Genomic DNA, 18,320 nt, shown 5'->3' on the forward strand with positions numbered 1-18,320 from the left:
ACTTTTCTCCTCTCAGTCCCTCTGCCACGTCCTTGTTGTCCCGGGAGCATACCTGGGCTGGGCGGGTCTCAGCGGGCTCTACAGGAGGCCCAGAAAACCTGGTACTTTTGCATTTCATGCTCAACCCATTTTCACACAAAAAATTTTGTCCCAGAACTCATGCACTCGTACCCGACACACTGGAATTTGCTGGTACCAACTGCCTGCCTCACTGGCCATCCAGTGAAGAGCTGGTGTGGTGCTTATTCTTGGAACTTGTTGCACCTCCTGGAATCAATTAGCAATGAGTAATGAGGTACACTTGTACTATTCTCTCACATATGTGCATTTTCCTCAGGACTCTACTTGGAAGACACCTCACAGATACCCTCCCAACACTCTTTTCTACATTTTTTTTTTAGCATTTATAGTTTTTTTGGATAGGGTCTCGCTGTGTGGTGGAACTCACCGAGATCCTCCTGCCTCAGCCTCCCCAGTGCTGAGATTACAGGCATGGCCACCACACCCAGCTTAGTAATTATGTGTAAGTTTCTTGCATCACTGGAACACAGCTCCGTGGAAACAAGGAACCTTTTCTATTCTGTGGTCCCTATTTTGGTACTGAGGACTGGACCCAAAGCCTGTGCGTGCCAGGCAGAGCTCTAGCACTCAGGCGCTTTCACTGAGATAAGGTCTTGCTTAGTGGCCTGGGCTGGCCTTGAACCTGCAGTCTTCCAGCCTCAGGCTCCTAAATAGCTGGGATTACAGGTGTGCATCACAACACCTGTTTCCTGTTTTCACTGTCTCCCCACAACAGTGCCTGGCAAATACAAGGAGTTCCCTGACTCCTCACTGAATGAATGAGGCACAGGGACTGGCAATTTGGCTGAGTGGTCACCCAGCTAGGAGACTGGGAGTTCAGTTCCAGAGCCTGAACATTTAACTGTGAAGTTCTATTGCAATCAATTTTTTCCTTCAAAAACCTTATTTCCCCAATGACTTGAACTTTCCAAAGAATGGTTTTGGTTTTTCTTTTTGGTACTGGGATCCAACTCAGAACCCTGCACTTCCGAGGCAGGCGCTGCATCACTCAGCTAAATCCCCAGCCCTCCAAAGAATGTTTTCAATAATGATGAAAATATCCTTGATTCAGGGTTTTGCTACGTGCTCTCATCTCACTAGTCCCACTCGTCCGTCACCCTGATGCAGACGTCCCGAGGGCTCAGAACAAAGTAGGTGGTGAGCAGCATGGTTTTGGTCGCAACCAGCCTTTCCTAGTTTCCCTGAAACGCCCCCTCCTCAGCCCTAATTTTGTCTTCTCTCCCTCCATTGACTTCTAAAAATGCCCCACTGCTGCCTTTTACAACCCAGGCCAGACTACAGCTCTTGCAGCCTACACCGGAGGTTAGCCCTGTATTCAGCCTGCCGGGGATGGAATCGTCCCTCCACCTGCCAGGTCACCGTGCCCAAATGTCTTCCCCTGTGTAACAGGAAATGTAGTAGCTGGAGCACGCCTTTGCATTTCCAGCACTTACAGGACTCAGATACGTTTTCCAATTTGAATTCACTTCCTGTCAGATTCCAGACAAGAGACTGGGAGACTATTTAAGTACTCGTTCATCTATCTGTAGCAGCACAATGAGATTTCTCACTTATGTAAGGAAATGGTTTCCAAATTCTTTCCCAGTTCTTCCTCTATTTTTCCTTATTATTTATGGACATGGTCTTGCTATGTAGTTCAGGCTGGCCTGGAACTCACAGCAATCCTTTCTCAGACTCCCAAGTGCTGGAAAAATAGATGTGTATCACCACCTATGGCTCGGCTCTAAAGCAAATTTACCGGAATTTTTTTTTCTTCTCTCACAACTTAACTTTCCAGGGTTTTTCATGTTAAGTTTTGACCTTAGGAAACTTCTGGAACTTTAAAAGGTGTTAACGGGCTACTTAACTTAGTGTACTATTTAAAACCTGGAAACGAGAACGAGAGATCGGCCGAGAGCCGCGCGGGGCTGCGGCTCAGCAGGCCGGGCCGGGCCGGAGGCCTCGGGACTCGGCTGTGGCGCTGCCTGAGCGTCGGCGCGCTCCATGGGCAGCAGCCAGGGTCGCGATGAGGGAGCAGCGAAACCAGCGGGAGGCTCTGGAGTCCATCTACCCCGACCGCTTCACAGAAACTCATCCCAAAATCCACCCAGCGTCACCGTCGCTGTGACTCCGAGGCTGGAGCAAATGATGAAACCGTCCAGCTACCCTCCAGTTTACATACAGTGAAAAACGCCCAGATGAAGCTCCTCTTTACGAAATATTTTCCCAGGAAAACCTGGAAGATAATGATGTCCTAGACATTTAAAAATTACTAGCATTACAGGCTGAGGAAAATCTTGGTGTGGTCATGATCTTTACTCTAGTGACAGCAGTGCAAGAAAAATTAAATGAAATAGGAGATCAGATAAAGACGAGGAGAGGAAGAAAAGAAACTAAAAGAAAAAGAGGCAGAAGCAGAGAAGCAGTTATTCCACGGCACCCGTTACAACTGAGAATTTCTTACGTTGGAAAGCCACGTTTGATGCAGAACTCTTGGAAATTAAAAAGAAATGGATAAAAGAGCAAGCAGGAAAAAATAAATTAAGTGGCAAACAGCTGTCTGAAACCGATCATAATCTTGACACGTCTGATAGCCAGTTCTTGGAGGATGCTGGAAATAACGCGGAAGCAGAGGAGGCTTTGTTCCAGGAGCTGGAGGATGTTGAGGGCGACCCAGGCTACGACCCCGCTGGCCCAGGGAGCGACGGAGAGGACCGAGGCACCATCTCCAGAGAGCTCCAGAGCCACAGCATCTGTGGCTGTGCTGAGAGGCTTTTAATGTTCCTTTCTTTTTTTTCTAAGAAAAAATGACTTAGGAGAATATTCTGATAACTTTCACCATTGAGCTTAATAAACTGACCATAAAACTTCAAGATAAAATGTTCACTTCCTCTTATTGGTGAACAGAAGTTTACATATTTAACATTATTTAATGCTGGAGGGAGATCCTACCTATAACACCAAGACTTGAAGGTGGGTTGCGGCCATGTGCATACGGGTATAAGAAACAGAAATAACTCGTGTTTTCTATCCTGGAGATGACAGTTACTTTTGGATTCCAAATGTTGTCTTTCATATACAGTGTTAAAATACTGAGATAAATAGGAAATTAAACCTGGATTCCAGCCTTTTGACACAGTAAATTTAAGTTTTAACAGAATCAGAAGCCCAGATTATACACAGGAATAAAATGGATGTCATCACTATAAAAAAAAAACAACAAAACACCTGGAAACTTAAACAATGGTGATTTTAGCTATAATCCCCACACACTATTTGAGCCCAACTCCAATGCACTATAAATTTTAAAAAATCAACTCTATTGTACAGTAGGGAAGAGTTACCAGCTTAACAGTTACTAAGGTAGAATTAGGCTCTAAAAATAGTTGCATTAATTCCTCCATTGAAGAACTTTCACCTACAGAATTATTGCTAAGACCAATAAGACACAAGGCAAATCTGGACCTCACTGACATGAATTTGTTCTCAGCAGTCATTACATATCCTTCCAGGGCAGTTTCAGATACACAGATGTTACAACTAATGTCACTACGTTAGCGATTTTATGGATCTTAAAAGGTCCATTACAGTATCTTCATTTGACATTAATCACTGCAATGCTGAATAAATTAAGTCTAAGAGGGGCCGGGGATTTAGCTCAGTGGTTCCAGCACGTGCCTCGCAAGCGCAAGGTCCCAAGTTCGATCCCCAGTACCAAAAAAAAAAAAAAAAAGGCTAAGAATGAACAGTGCTTGTGCTCGCTTCGGCAGCACATACACTAAAACTGGAACGATACAGAGATTAGCATGGCCCCTGCACAAAGAGGATGACACACAAATTCGTGAAGAATTCCATATTTTTTGAAATCCACCAATAACAAATGCTGGCAGGGCTGGCTGTGGGGAAAAAGGAATCCCTCTCCATTGTTGGTGGGCGTATAAACTGGTGCAACCACTGTGGAAATCAGTATGGAGATACCTCAAAGGACTAGGACTAGAGGTCCCATTTGACCCAGCTATTCCCCTGCTGGGTATCTTCACAAAAGAATTAAAAAAAGAATCATACCACAGTGATCTATGTGCACCCATGTTTATAGCAGCACAATTTGTGTTAGCTAAAACTTGGAAGCAGCCCAGTTGCCCATCAACTAGACACTGGATAAAGAAAATGTGGTTTAATATAATGGAGTACTACTGAGACATAAAGAAGGAGAAATTAAGAGGTATTTATAGCTAAACAGATGCACATTGAGGAGATACTCTTAACTGAAATAAATAGGACACACATGTGTAAATACCAAATAGTTTCTCTGGTGTAAGAAACTGAAAGTGTAAATAAGAATCAACATGTATAATAGATAATATGAAATAAGAAGAAAAGATGCAAAGGGGAAGGGGAAGTGGAAGGGGTAGGGAAAAGAAAGGGGAATGGAATTAACATGAGAAAATGGAAACAAGGGGCTAGGGATTTAGCTCAGTGATTTTGCTGCCTCCCTCAAAAGTGCAAGAACCCGAGTTCAATCCCTGGTACCAACCCCCCCGCCCCCAAACAAAAAACAAAACTGAAACTTTTGGGCCGGGGATTTAGCTCAGTGGTTTTGCCACCTGCTGCACAAGTGCAAGGACCCGAGTTCGATCCCCCGTACCCGCCAAAAAAGAAAATGGAAACAAAGTCTTTGTAAATAGCGAGGGCAGGGGAATGGGGAAAAAATAAGAACCAAGATATATTATGTAAAGGTACAAATCTCCAATGATGAATGCCATTATACTGTATATCTAAAATGTACCAATAAAATTAAAGTATTAAAAAAAATAGTGCTTGAGTAACTTCTGGGTTAACAAATAAGAAACATCTTAAAATAGATCAGCGATGTACTTTTTTTTGGTATAGGGTCTTTGTAGCTCAGGCTGCCTAGATTTGCAGTGACCCTCCTGCTTCAGTCTCCTGAGTGCTGTAATGATAGGTGTGCACCACCACACCCAGCTACAATGTACTAATTTTTGATCTGAAGATTAGTACACTTTCATTTAATTACCATTAAACATACAGAGTTTAATAGGGTAGTACATGTTTATGAATATGCTTTCAGTACTTGTAATATTAATACAGGCAATATTAGGTTTGAGAATTGATTCAAAATGTAACATTTACCCACGGCTAAGATCTTGTTTCAGCAAACATTTACTATTTATAAGATTTTAAAAATTAGAAACACAGCCAATAGCTCGTTTTCTTTCCACATCCTTCAACAGTCTGTCTGACACAGGGTTACATGTCCAAAGCAACTGATGCTACAATGATTTCCAAACTGGAAACTGTGAGTGAATTACTTTCATGGGTAAGGCTGATTAATAAAGAAAAGCAGATACAGTTTAATGTATTTTAATAGCAAACTTACAGGAACAGCACAGAAAGACAGACAACATTAAAAACATGTACTAGCATGTTTAAGACAACTCAGAAAAGTATAATGACTAGATGGAATCTACTGTATGATAAAAATGCTACAAACACCATTTAGTTGCCGTCAATAAGAAATTTACTTGTTTAAAAAAAATCCAAATGCTGGCATTGTCCAGAAAAATTTAACAGGTTTATTTATAACTGTTATAAAGTTGAACTGCTGAAACTTGTTCACTGAAACATTTTGACTTGCATTAATGCTTTACATCCCCGCATTAATATTAAAAATTCACACACAAATGAAAATGGAAAAACTGCCAATACCTGATTTCTGTCCCCTATTTTCCACTCGCAATCATGTACTTAGGTACCTTTTGACCCCATGGAAAAAAAATATCTAACATTCAGAACTACCAATAACAGGAAGAAGAGAAAAAAACTTTTTTGAGAATGAAATGCTTCCCACCATAATGGACTCTTAAGCACGTTCTCCACGTATGCGGCGTGCTAGCTGGATATCTTTTGGCATAATTGTTACACGTTTGGCATGGATGGCACACAGATTAGTATCTTCAAACAGGCCAACCAGGTAGGCCTCACTTGCCTCCTGCAACAAGAATAAAGAAAACTTACTAGTGGTGTTATTTCTAACAGATAAGGCATGAACAAATGAATTAAAAGGTTTAATTAAGGCTTCTGAACACTTAAACTTACTTCGCAAGATGTTGACTATTTTACCAAATATGAAGTTATAAAGTACAGGAGTATTTTTAGGTCCCAGCACACATCAGACTGGGCTCTGCATACTTCAGTCTATTTATTATGCCTAGGAGATGTGTCCATCTCCTACTAAGTACTTTCTCCCAAATATCCCACCCACCCTGTAATCGCCCATTTCTTGCCCTCTAGTAAACTGATTCCTGCTTTTCATTTGACACAAGATCCTTCCATGGTATACTCCCATACGGACCACCACTCAAACGGCTAGCTGTATCGATCACCCACGGCATTCAGCACGTGGAAAGAGGGGCTTCCACTTGGAACTAATTCCAGTTATTAGTAAATATCAGTTGTCTGAAAAATTGAAGAATCTTAGAAGTTAAAATACTTACTTACTTTTTTTTTTTTCAAGTCAGGCTGGCCTCACACTCAACAGTGATCCTCCTGCCCCAGCCTCCCGAGAGCTGAGATTACAGGTAAGCAGTACCTGGTCTGGGTGCTTACCCAGTTTGAAATAAAATGATCCCAGCAAAAGTCACCCACCCATTCACTGTTTTGGATTTGGAGCACTAAATGACATGCTACATGGTCCTCTCTCACCTGTAAGGAAAACGTTCTCTTTCCAAGTTACATTTATGACTCAAGACTATTCCACAAAGGCAAAAGGAAATACTCCTCTTGCCAATGTTCTTAGTACAACTAACCCTGAACTCCTCACATCTTGGCATTCAAGTGAATACACTGCTCTTAAGTTACTTAGTAGTAAAGGCCTCATTTTATACTCCCAATGCATTGTCCTCACATAGATGTTTAACATTTGCTGCTTTATTTTTACATCTAACTTCGATTTAAAACATCTATTTTATGCAGTTCATGTCTTACCCATCACAAAGGTTTTAAGCGTCTAATATTTAGGGAATCATTCTTGGGATATTCTAGAAGTAGATTTAAGTCTGAAAAAGTGGCACATTGTAGCTTCCTCTGAAGGAGTCACAATACACAGATAAGGTAACTGAAGGTGCTCAGGAAGAAACCAGTTTAAATTGTGTTTAACCGGTTCATGATGGGGCTGTAATTCATGTCTCACTGCCAGGGGGCTCTGAACCACTAATGGCACAAGTGCGAGGGAACATTAATTTCAGTATTTTAGGACTATGCACATCTAGAATACTTTTGTGAAGCTGCTATGTGGACAAGCCAACAGGTGCTAAGCTGGGGGTGGTGGCACCCGCCTGTAATCCTAGCATTTAGGAGGCTGAGGCAAGAAGATTGCTGTTTTTTGAAGCCATCCTGGGTTACACAGTGATGCCCTATCCAAAAACAATGGTTCTGAGACCATTTAGAGTGTATCATCTACTGACCTTCTCTCTCTCTTTTTTTTAAGTTGCCTACTTTTTTGTTTTACAGGCTTTACTGTATTGTTTTGTTTTGTTTTTTTGGTACCGGGGATTGAACTTGGGACCTTGCGCTTGCAAGGCAGGCGGTGGAACCGCTGAGTTAAATCCCCAGCTCTACTGACTTTCTTGGGGCTGCTCAGATGTAGCTTGTGGTAGCTGAGCTCAAAACTGCCACCTTGGAATCTAGCTGTTGGTTTGTATGGGTTGTGTCTGGTCAGCTCTGCAAGATTACCAAACCCAGGGTTTCACATATGCTAGGCAAGTGCTCTATCCCTGAGCTACCCAGGCTGGCCTCAGACTTGGGATTCTCCACCTCAGTCTCCCAAGTAGCTGGGGTAACAGGTTTATACTACCTCACCCAGCTATATATTCTCAACATTAAGGCTGTAAAGTGACCTAAAAAACTGCCATGCTATGAACCAATGTAATTTTGAAATAATGACAAGACATCTTCCAACTACAGAACAATGCTAATTTATGAGTATATTCGATTCTTCTGTCTTCCAAAACAGTACACTACCCATTTTCTTTGCGGGGTGGGTACCAGTGATTGAACTCAGGACCTTGAGCTTCCAAGGCAGGCACACTGCCACTGTGCTAAATCCTCGGCCCCAACACTACCCATTTTTAAAAAATATAAATATCCTTTAGTTCAAACTCTCAGACATTAAAGCCAAGGCTAAATTTCACATTAGTCCATTTTATTAGTTGTGCAGTAAGGCCCCCTTACCCATCGTTTTACTTTCCAGTCAACCAAGGTCTGAACGTATTAGAAAGAAAACTCCAGAAATAAACGGTATAGCCAGGCATGGAAGTGCACCACTACAATCCCAGCAGAGGTGAAGGCTAGCCTGGCCTATGCAGTGAGTTCAAGGGCAGCCTGAATTACACAGTGAGACCTTGGCACCCCACAACCCCAAATGAGAATTTTAAATAACTTTCTCTAACAATATATTATGATAATTTTTCTATTTTATCATTAGTTACTGTTGTTATACTCCTACTGTGCCTAACTTATAAAGATTACCACAGTTACATACATGAAAAATCACAGCAAATATAGTAATTTCATATTATGTGTTGTTTCACGGATCCATGGGGAATCTTAGAATATACCCCCTGTGGACAAAGGGGCAGTACTGCATTTAAACAGTTGTAAATTGTATAATTCTAAAGCCAGCAGTAAAATGACTTTGAAATTGTATTTCAAATCCTACCTTCTACTATCCTGCTTCCGTCAACAAATTATCCTTGTATTATCTTTCAGAGACAACATATACTTAAGAAAAAGTAAATACAAGATAAAATGTACTAATAAAAAAAAGGCTTGTAACAACAATTCCTCTTTCCAATAAAAATCAGTTAATGTTAAGTAAGAACTACAGGTAGTGTCATCCGCCCACCCGCCCAGGGATGAATGCAGGACCTTGTGTTTGCAAGCCAGGCATGGCAGCACTGAGATCTGGCCCTACAGGCAGTTCTGTGCACACTTTATGACAAATATAACTGCACAGCAGCAACAGAAGTTTACACATGAATAACTTTAAAAAGATCAATCTTTTATCCAGAATGTTTAGTACTCTCAATTTACAAGTCTGTGTTACGCCTAAACTCAAAAATGCTGGACTTCCAAGTACAGTGCTGTGTTCTTTAAGCATAGTCTTGCTAATAACTGGCAAACAAAATTAGCAGTTTTACTAGCTAGAGATCCTTAGCAGTATTTCTAATTTACTAATAAATGAAATAGGAATTGAAGAATATCACCTATTAAAACAAAAAATAAAATTCTAAGTAACTCACGGGAAGATTTTAGTTGAAATTTCCACCCACTGAGAATTTAATGGATGTCTATTCCTAGAATTCACCAATCAAATGAAGTTTAAACTAACCATAGAAACAGCTCAACCAATTACACTTCAGGGTGGAATCCACCTATCAAATCTTTCTCATATATAGAGCAAAACTCAGGCACAGCAACAGCAGCCTTGAAAATCCTCTAATAGTGTGTAGATTCTTGACCAGTGATGGTGAACCTTTTGAGTACCTAAATTGCAACCCAAAACCCACTTAGTTGTCACAAAGTGCCAACACTGCAATCAAATATGAATACTCAGGTTTTAGTTTAGAAAAAATAACGTACATATTAACATCTGTTGTCTTAAAAGAAATCAAATAACACATGTGCCATAGGCTCGCAGGCCCTGTTTCTAGATCCTCCTCCTCCCAAAGGTTCTGATTCAGGTCTTCAATCTGCACTTTTTTTTTTGGTACTGGGGATGGAACTCGGGTCCTTGTGCTTGTGGAGCAGCGGCAGAACCACTGAGCTAAATGCTGGGCCCCTTGCAATCTGCATTTTTAATCACTCTCATGCTTCTGAGGGAGCTGGTGGTCTTATATATATATATATGTATATTGGGGGGGGGTACTGGGGATCGAACTCAGGACCTTGCACTTGGGAGGCAGGCGGTGGCACCACTGGGCTAATTCCCCGGCCCTGGTCTTACCATATTTTGAGATAAGGGATCTAAACAATGCCAACCACTTATATATAAAATAGGTTACTTAGGCAACTGATGTTCATATGTACCTTACATATGCCTTGTCAAATGTTTTACACAACCATGTATAGAATGGTATCTCTCAGAAGTCCTGCCACTCTGGAGCTAAGGTTAAATTCAGTATGTCCTCCATTTCAGTGGAAATCCATAATCCCTAGAGCAAGCTTCAAGTCCTCAAATCTCAAGCATCTTTAATTCCTATCAAAGCTAGCCACCACCAATCATTGCTTTTTCTTCATATACTTTTTTGTGGAGACAAGGTCTTGCTATGTAGCTGACTGACCTCAAACTCATGATTCTCCCGGTTCAGCCTCCCAAGCACTGAAATTACATGTGTGTGCCACCATGCCCAGCTGCCGATGGATCATTTCTCACTGCTGCCTGCTCCATCTGGATATTAAGCTTGCTACACTTCCATTTGTTTCCTCAGGTCCAGGACATCCAAGCAGTACTTTAGGGTTAGGAAAGTGACCACAAATGTACAGACCTGTAGTCCTGTATCTCAGTGCCCCACAATGTCTAGAAACCAAAACAGTTTTCTGTTAGCACTGTTTGTAATACAATGTTAAAAATAATAGTTTCGGATTACGACTGTGCCACTTTCTATGTGCATGACCTTGGACAACTTAACCTTTTGGAAGCCTCTTTACCCGTGATTCAACTACTTTACAGGACTGTGATTATATCGTTCATATGAGCATATACAGAGATTCTGAATTGTTCTTGGTACACAGTTGTACAGCAAAAACCCTGTCTTCCCCATTCACCATCTTACCTGCAAAGCACCAATAGCTGCACTCTGGAAGCGCAGATCTGTTTTGAAGTCCTGAGCAATTTCTCGCACCAGACGCTGGAAAGGGAGTTTGCGAATCAGAAGTTCAGTGGACTTCTGATAACGTCTAATTTCACGGAGCGCCACAGTGCCAGGCCTTAAAAAAATAAAAAACCAACATTCAGGAAACTTACCAGATACATACATAATACAAAAGGATAACTGGTTATAAAGAAATGCATTAATATTTCAAAAAATCAGCCACCCAACTATTCTTCAGCCTTCAGTTTCAAATCTGATGAATTTATGGCCTGACCGTTCGAATCTGTTTTGTTTTGAGACAAGGTCTTGCTATGTAGTTCTGTCTGGCCTTGAACTTGTGGGGACCCTCCTGCCTGAGTCTCCTGAGTGCTGAGATTATAGGTGTATGTCACCACACCCAGCTCAAGTCTATTAAGAGTAATACCCAGCTGGGCTTGGTGGCATACCTTTATAACCCCAGCACTATAGGAAGCTGAGGCAAGAGGTTCCAAGTTTGAGTCCAGCCTGGGCAACTTAGTAGTGAGAACTTATCTTGAAATTTAAAGTAAAATGAAATAAAATAAATAAAAAAGGGCTGGGATGTAACTTGGTGGGAAGGCCCTCGGTTTAATATCCAATAATAGAAGAAACAAAGTAACACCACCTTTAAAGCAAAAAGCATGAGGGCCGGGGATTTAGCTCAGTGGTTTCGCCGCCTGCTGCGCAAGCACCAAGGACCTGAGTTCGATCTCCAGTACCAAAAAAAAAAAAAAAAAAAAAGGCATGAAATGACAGGGAGCTTATCAAAGCCCTGTATGCCTTTAAAGATTTGCCAATATAGCACCATGTGCTTCACTTAAAAAGTTATCATATTTAAGCTTGATTTTCCAGAACAGCTGCACTGTTGACTATCATCTTTCATAAATGACTAAATTTGAATACTTATGATTTTTTTTACTAACTTGTCTATAAAAGAATTTAACCTTTGACTTATTCTACTGTATGAGCTTTTAAGTTAAACTCTAAAATCTGTAGAGCCTGAGTGCGGATAACTTCTGCCCCCTAATGGCAGATGTCCTTAACAACACTGCTTAGGTCAAAATCAAATGCTAATAGAGGAAATAAACTAAACAAGTAACTGAAGGATAGGGACTTTATTACCTCCGGATCTTGATTATTATTTTACCATAAGCAAAAGGATATCCTGAAAAGTGTATTGAAAAAACACTTTTACTATTTAAAATAATTACTAATAGCAAATTAGAACGGTTATGTATCCCATTAACATTATCAGTGAATGGGCCAGGGATTTATTAGCTCAGTGGTTTCGCCGCCTGCCTCACAAACACAAGGACCTGAGTTCCATCCCCCGTACCAAAAAAACAAAACAAAACGAAAAACCCTCCAAAAAAACATTATCAGTGAAAAAAAATTATCAGTGATATTACGTCTCCTTAGGCCAGATTATGGGTTCAAAATTAAATAAAACCTGACACTAAATTACATACATATGTATATATATAAATATCTAGTCCGAGTAGTCAGAGGGGAAAACATTAGTTTCCCTAAAGCAAAAAGTCTGACTTTTAGCGCATCCTTTTGTCAGAATATATGAATATACCAGAGAAACTTTATCCCATTTTCTCCTAATACCTGTAACGATGAGGTTTCTTCACCCCTCCAGTAGAGGGCGCACTCTTGCGAGCGGCTTTTGTAGCCAGTTGTTTCCTGGGCGCTTTACCACCAGTGGATTTGCGGGCAGTCTGCTTTGTACGAGCCATGGTACAGGGACCTCCTTACTGACACACCAGCATTAAGAAAGAAAAACAAATCACCATAAGCAACTATTAAACATGGAAGTTTTCCTGCCACTGATACCCGCTCCTCCTAAATCTGGAAACTATGACCAGTACAGAAAAAAAATAAAGTCCATAATTGTTACATAATTTGAAAGGATGCAGATCGCGTCTGCCTTCTTGAAACAAATTGTAGTACTGGAAAATTGTTAGCATTAACACCAATAGTCTCTCAAAATGCCAATTTCTAAGCGACAAACGGGAAAGACCTCTAATACCCTTTGATCCGCTTTAATTAGAAATATCAGTACACATTCGATCCATAAACAAGTAAAAAGAAGGAAGCCACACACCATCGAAAGATCAAGTCAAATTACAGCAAAAAAGGTTTCCGACTCCCCCACTGCCCCTACCCCGGCACCTGGCAGTCGATAAGATTGCTGTAACAATATATGAAAACATGGTTTTTGCATTTTCAGTTGTACTGACAAAAGAGTCCCGAAAAACAGGAACAAGCTACAAAGCACCGCGCTCTCGTCCAGCCCTCACAGGCTTCGTGATGCAATAAAGTGCCCCGCACCTAAGCTTAATTAACGCGACACCGGCCGCCAGGTCCACCAAGGCTCCGCATAAACTTTTGGTTCGGCCTCCGCGGGCCCGGGCCCGGGGCCCCGCCGCCTCGCGCGGTCACCACCGCCGCCCCAGCCCGAACAAGATGGAAACAATCGCGACACGGATCCGGTTCCCTTCAGAGACAAAACACCAAATCGCTCGAAAATATCCGATCCCGCCACGTGCCGCCTTCCAAAATGCAAAAGTTTTTTTTTTTTGGACATTTCCAATGCTTCAAGTTTCTGCTTCTCCAAAAAAGGGAAAAAATGTCATTCTTTTAAAAAAATTTTCCTCCCTTTTTAAAATGGGGAAGAGAGAAACGGGAAAAATATGGTCGGTGACCAGAGAAGAGAGACAAGATGGTGAAGCTCAGCAGCAACTGTGGAGAGGCAGCAAAGCGCGAGTTACCCCAGGCTGGGAAGCGGCGACCATTTCCACCGCTTTCCCGCCCGAAAACGGCGGCCCGGGGCCCCGCGGGTCCTGGTGGGGGTCTGGGGTCCGAGGAGGGGCAGGCGGGCGGGCTTTCGTCGAAGAAAGAGCAGCCCCGGCGCGGAGGCGGAGGGAGCGCAGGCTCGGCGCCGCGGCGGCGGAGCTGGGCAGAGCCGGGAGCCGGGAGCCGGGAGCCGCCGCTGTCGGGGAGCAAACTCGCTCCGCACCTCCATTTCTGGGCCAAAAAGTTTGTGCACCAAGCCGGGGGGCTGTGGGGCCCGTCCCCGCACCGCCAAGGCCCAGCGCGGGGCTGGAGGCGAGCGGGATTCGGCCAGGGGGAGCGGGCAGACGGGAAAACTTACCCCCCTTCTCCCTCGGCTGGAGCTCGGCGAGCTGGAGGCGGCGCTGGCGTTGGAGAGCGGCGGCGGCGCGGCGGCGGCTGCGAACACAATTGAAAGATGGCTGACGCCGAGGCTAGCCCCCGACACGCGCGCCCCGCCCCCGCGCCGCGCGCCAGCCAATCACACACAATGGAGGGAAGGCTCGGCCCCGCCCCCAGCCTGCGGGTCGCGTCCCGCCCCCGCCCTTCCCCCCGCGCGCCGGTTCGCTGGCGCGCGCTCGCCCCGCCCCCGCGCGCCCCCGGCGCCCTCCTCCCGCGGCCTCGCGCCGTGTGTACAAACACAAAGACACGCCGAGGGCCGGGGGTCTAGCTCGGTGGTTCCGGTGCCTGCCTCGCCAGCGCAAGGACCTGAGTTTGATCCCCGGTACCAAAAAAACAAAGGCCCGCCGAGGCGGCCCGCCCGGTCTGGCGCCGGCCCGGGACGCCGAGGGGACGCTGTGGGAGTGTCGGGCCCGCGGCCTGGGAGCGCTGTGCCCCTGCGGGGTTGGGCTGCCGCCGCGCCCGCGGGGAGTGGCCAGCGTCGCGGTCCTACGGCGGGCGACTGCGGGCTCCGGCTCCAGGCCTGCCTGGACCCCCCGGGCGCAGGTCGGTCCTCGGTGGGCAGCCCTGGCTCGGGGCGCTGCGGAGGGCTCGGGTCATGGGCCGTTCGCCGCCTGGGGCGCGTCCTGCCGACCCGAGTAGGCAGTGGGCCTCGGCCTGGCTCGGCTCGGCTCCGCTCCGCTCGGCTCGGTATTGGGCAAGATTCCTTTGGAAAGGAGTTGCCAACTCCAGTAGGGTAGTCTAAAATTAGCAGCTTAGTTTACAAGGGGCTGAAATGGCAGAAGTGAAGAAGTGGCCCGAGAACAGGCGCAAGTACCTATTTTTCAGTTCTCAGATGAGTCGGGAACAGACTTCCTAGCCTAAGTTCTCCACATAGATTGACACTTGAGGGCCCTCTCTGTCTCTGACCGGCCCTCAGCGAGACAGGATGCCCACTGTGTGCAGGGATTCCTTGAAAGTGTCCTGAAGAGATCCCAGAAGATAGCTCAGGAGATGCGTTTCCTAGATCGATATTTGGCAACTGTTGGTTATCTACTTGCCTGACCCATTTGAGTCATAAACTTGGTCCTGAAACATGGGGAAGTCAGATAGAAGGGAGGAATGGATTTGTTCAAGATCACTTGTGAGGAGCAGACTTAGGAGAAACCAAAAAATCCGTGTCCTGTTTCATTATTATTGAATTCCTGTCACGTGTCCATGGTTGCTGTACAGACCGTACGCAGTGTTCGATCATATCCTAAAAGCACATACTCAGAAAGGTCTTGACTGAGCTGCCAGCAAAGAATTCCTATAAGTCAAACCAAAAGAGTTTTTTCTTTCCTGTTTTTTGTTTTCAGGAAACCAAAATATTGCTGGATTTACCCACGAAGGCAGTCGTACTTGAATTCACCATATCCTCAAGAAATGTCAAACTGGGTGTGGCAGCACACCTCTGTAATCCCAGCCAAGAGTTCCAGGACAGCCTAAACTACATAGCAAGGTACTGCCTCAAAAACAAGCAAAAGAAGAGGTTGAATGAGGTGGGTGCTTGTGTGCTAGAGTTTTTCTCATATCTTCCAGGCTTTAAGCACATACTGCTGAGGACTGGAAAGACTGTTTTAACCACACCTGGTGCACACACCTGTAATCCCAGCACTTTAGGAGGCTGAGGCAAGAGGATCACAAATCTGAGCACAGCCTGGGCAATTAAGGACTTGATGAGACCCTGTCACAAAATAACATTAAGAAGGGCTGTGAGTGTAGCTCAGTGTGAGGATTCTACATTCAATTCCTAGTGCCAGCTGGGCATGGAGGTGCCTGCATGTAATCCCAGCACTGGGGAGGCAGAGGCAGGAGGATCCCCACAAGTTCGAGACCAGCCTAGGCTACATAGTGAGTTCAAGGCTAGTCTGAACTACATGGTGAGACCCTGTCTCAACCCCCCCCCCCAATTCCCAGTGCTACAACAAAACAAAACAAATCCCCTACTTTAAGTGAAAAAGTGCTCTTGGATTATCTGGAACAATTTGATTGTCTATCTATCGCATGCAGTTTTGTTTTATGGTGTTGGGGATTTAACTTAGGGCCTTGCGCGTGCTAGGCAATGCTCTTCCACTGAGCTGCATAGCCCCAGCCTGTCCATCTGGGACATGAAAGTCGTATTTATTTGTGTGAAAGTAGGTTTCAAGTTTTTCTAGTTGTGGATTGAGTACTTAAGCACCTGGATAGGTACCTGGTTTACCTTCTCAATGGCCAAAGGAACTTTTCTCATTGGATGGATATGGAGTGCTAACTGTTTCACACACTTCTGGTTGTTGGGAATGTAGCAGTGAACACCCCCAGCAACACTGGCACGTTCATAGGGCTTAAGATCTATCTCTGAAAGCACTGCTTTGCACTTAGCTAGGGAGCAGGCTTGTTGGGAGCCCCAAAAGTGGCAAAAGCTATAGCTAAAGGAAAGGGGAACCACAGAGTCCAGATGGTGTGGGAGGAGAGCTGCCCAGGCAAGAAGACTCCCTCACCCTGTGGCACTGGGGATTGAGCCCAAGGCCTTTGCACTGAGCTGCATCCTCAGCCCATTCTTATTTTGAGACAGGGTCTCACTGAGTTTCAAAGTTACCCGGGCTGGGCTCAAACTTGTGAATGCTGGAATTATAGGCGTGCGCCATGATGGCTGGCTAAGAAGGGGCTTGTGGGGCTCCAGGATTCAGTCCTGAATTGGCTCTACTTCCAGAACTCTTGCTTTGTTTTGTGTTTTTTTGAGACAGGATCTCGCTGTGTAGTCCAGACTGGCCTTGAACTCACTATGGAACCCATGCTGGTCTCGAACTCATGGCAATCCGCCTGCCTCAGCCTTCCAAATGCTGGGATTACAGGCATGTGCTACCACACCTGGCTTATTTCCAGAACTCCTGAATAATGACCTCAGCATTGGGAGTTTAAAAAAGAGTAGGGAAGAAAGAATCAAAAGCTTGTGGGTTAAAATAGTTTCCTTAGATCCTGTGATGAATATTACTGTGTATATCTAAAATATACCAATAAATGTTTTGCCAAAATTTTTTTTTCTTAGAATAAATATTAATGGCCTCTAATTTAGATTTGTTTATAAGTAGAAGTGGGAAAGTAGAGTGCAAAGGATTTTAGCAGCATTGCTCTTCATATCTGCCTCCCGGAGATGGGTCTGCCCTGTTCAGTTCGGTTTGTCTTCACATACAGTGTCACCACCCTGTTTCTTTGTGGTGTTGATTTAAAACTCATTTGTTTACTTGCTTTTTGACCACATCCTCAGAATGTAAGCTGTAGAACAGAGATCGTCTCACCTGTTTTTTTTCCTGACCTAGCATTGTCCCCCCACTAGTTTGGGGCCTTTCTCCATTTGCTGTACCTCCATCTGGTTCCATGAACTTACATAAACAGTAGAGAAAGTAGTATAGTGAACCCTCATGTACCCATCTCTCAACTTCAGAAATTATCCGCATGTGATGGCACATGTCTATAATCGCATCCCTAGGCTGAGGCAGGGGGGTTGCCACAAGTTCGAGCTCAGCATGGGCTGTGTGGTGAGACCCTGCCTCAAAAGACCAAAAACCAATAAAACAAAAACCCACTCTTGACCAATCTTTGGTGTTTTTTTTTTCAAGAAGGGATAAACACTGTATTTATTAGTGGTTTACATACTGCCACAATGGCCAAGAGATTGTATGTTGCATAAATAGTGCGCTCAAGAACATTCCACACTGCTGCATGGTCAGAGCAGTGCAGCTTGGTCTTTGGTTTTATCTCCACCTCTGTTCGCTCCTGTTTTCCTCACTGGAATTGTTTGAAGCAACCCCAGCCTACGTCATTGTATGTGTCAGTATTGCGGTGTGTGTAAATAGAAGACAAGTGATTCCAACCCCCTTCTTTCTCTCATGCGTGTGCTTTTTTTTCTTTCTTTCTTTTTGAAACAGGGTTTCGCTCTGCAATTCAGGCTGGCCTTGAACTCCTAGCAATCCTCCTCCCTCAACCTCCCGAGTGCTGGGATTACAGGCGTGCACCATCATGCCCGATTTAAATCTCTTATAATCTTTTTTGTGGTACTAGGGATTGAACCCACATTGAGACACACACACGCACCCCAACCTTTTTACAGTT

The 18,320-nt window shown here is 44.3% G+C and overlaps 1 protein-coding gene, 1 non-coding gene and 2 pseudogenes across 3 annotated transcripts in view; 3 read left to right on the top strand and 1 right to left on the bottom strand.

The window, feature by feature from the left end:
• Positions 1–2,336: 2,336 nt before the first annotated feature.
• LOC147823214 (RWD domain-containing protein 1 pseudogene) lies at positions 2,337–4,790 on the top strand (annotated as a pseudogene).
• LOC147823215 (U6 spliceosomal RNA) lies at positions 3,815–3,921 on the top strand. The gene has a single exon (XR_015444610.1). It is a non-coding gene; the product is annotated as a U6 spliceosomal RNA (small nuclear RNA).
• Positions 4,791–5,576: 786 nt separating the features above from the next.
• H3-3a (H3.3 histone A) lies at positions 5,577–14,270 on the bottom strand. Its single transcript, XM_004861983.4, has 4 exons — positions 14,131–14,270; positions 12,585–12,730; positions 10,914–11,067; positions 5,577–6,070 (listed from the first exon to the last, which is right to left on the bottom strand). Exons 2-4 carry the CDS (start codon positions 12,710–12,712, stop codon positions 5,942–5,944), a joined length of 411 nt encoding a protein of 136 aa, XP_004862040.2. The 5' UTR covers positions 12,713–12,730; positions 14,131–14,270; the 3' UTR covers positions 5,577–5,941.
• Positions 14,271–14,414: 144 nt separating this feature from the next.
• LOC106010838 (citrate synthase, mitochondrial pseudogene) overlaps positions 14,415–18,320 on the top strand; it is a 36,871-nt pseudogene continuing 32,965 nt past the window's right edge. The window contains exons 1-2 of the transcript XR_002388505.2: positions 14,415–14,753; positions 15,545–15,727. The product of XR_002388505.2 is annotated as a citrate synthase, mitochondrial pseudogene (transcript). The remainder of the gene's footprint in view (positions 14,754–15,544; positions 15,728–18,320) is intronic.

Source organism: Heterocephalus glaber, unplaced genomic scaffold (assembly GCF_053883595.1).
Source record: "Heterocephalus glaber isolate CG9 unplaced genomic scaffold, H.glaber_assembly_v1.0 deba00001600, whole genome shotgun sequence".
Classification (NCBI taxonomy): Eukaryota; Metazoa; Chordata; class Mammalia; order Rodentia; family Bathyergidae; genus Heterocephalus; species Heterocephalus glaber.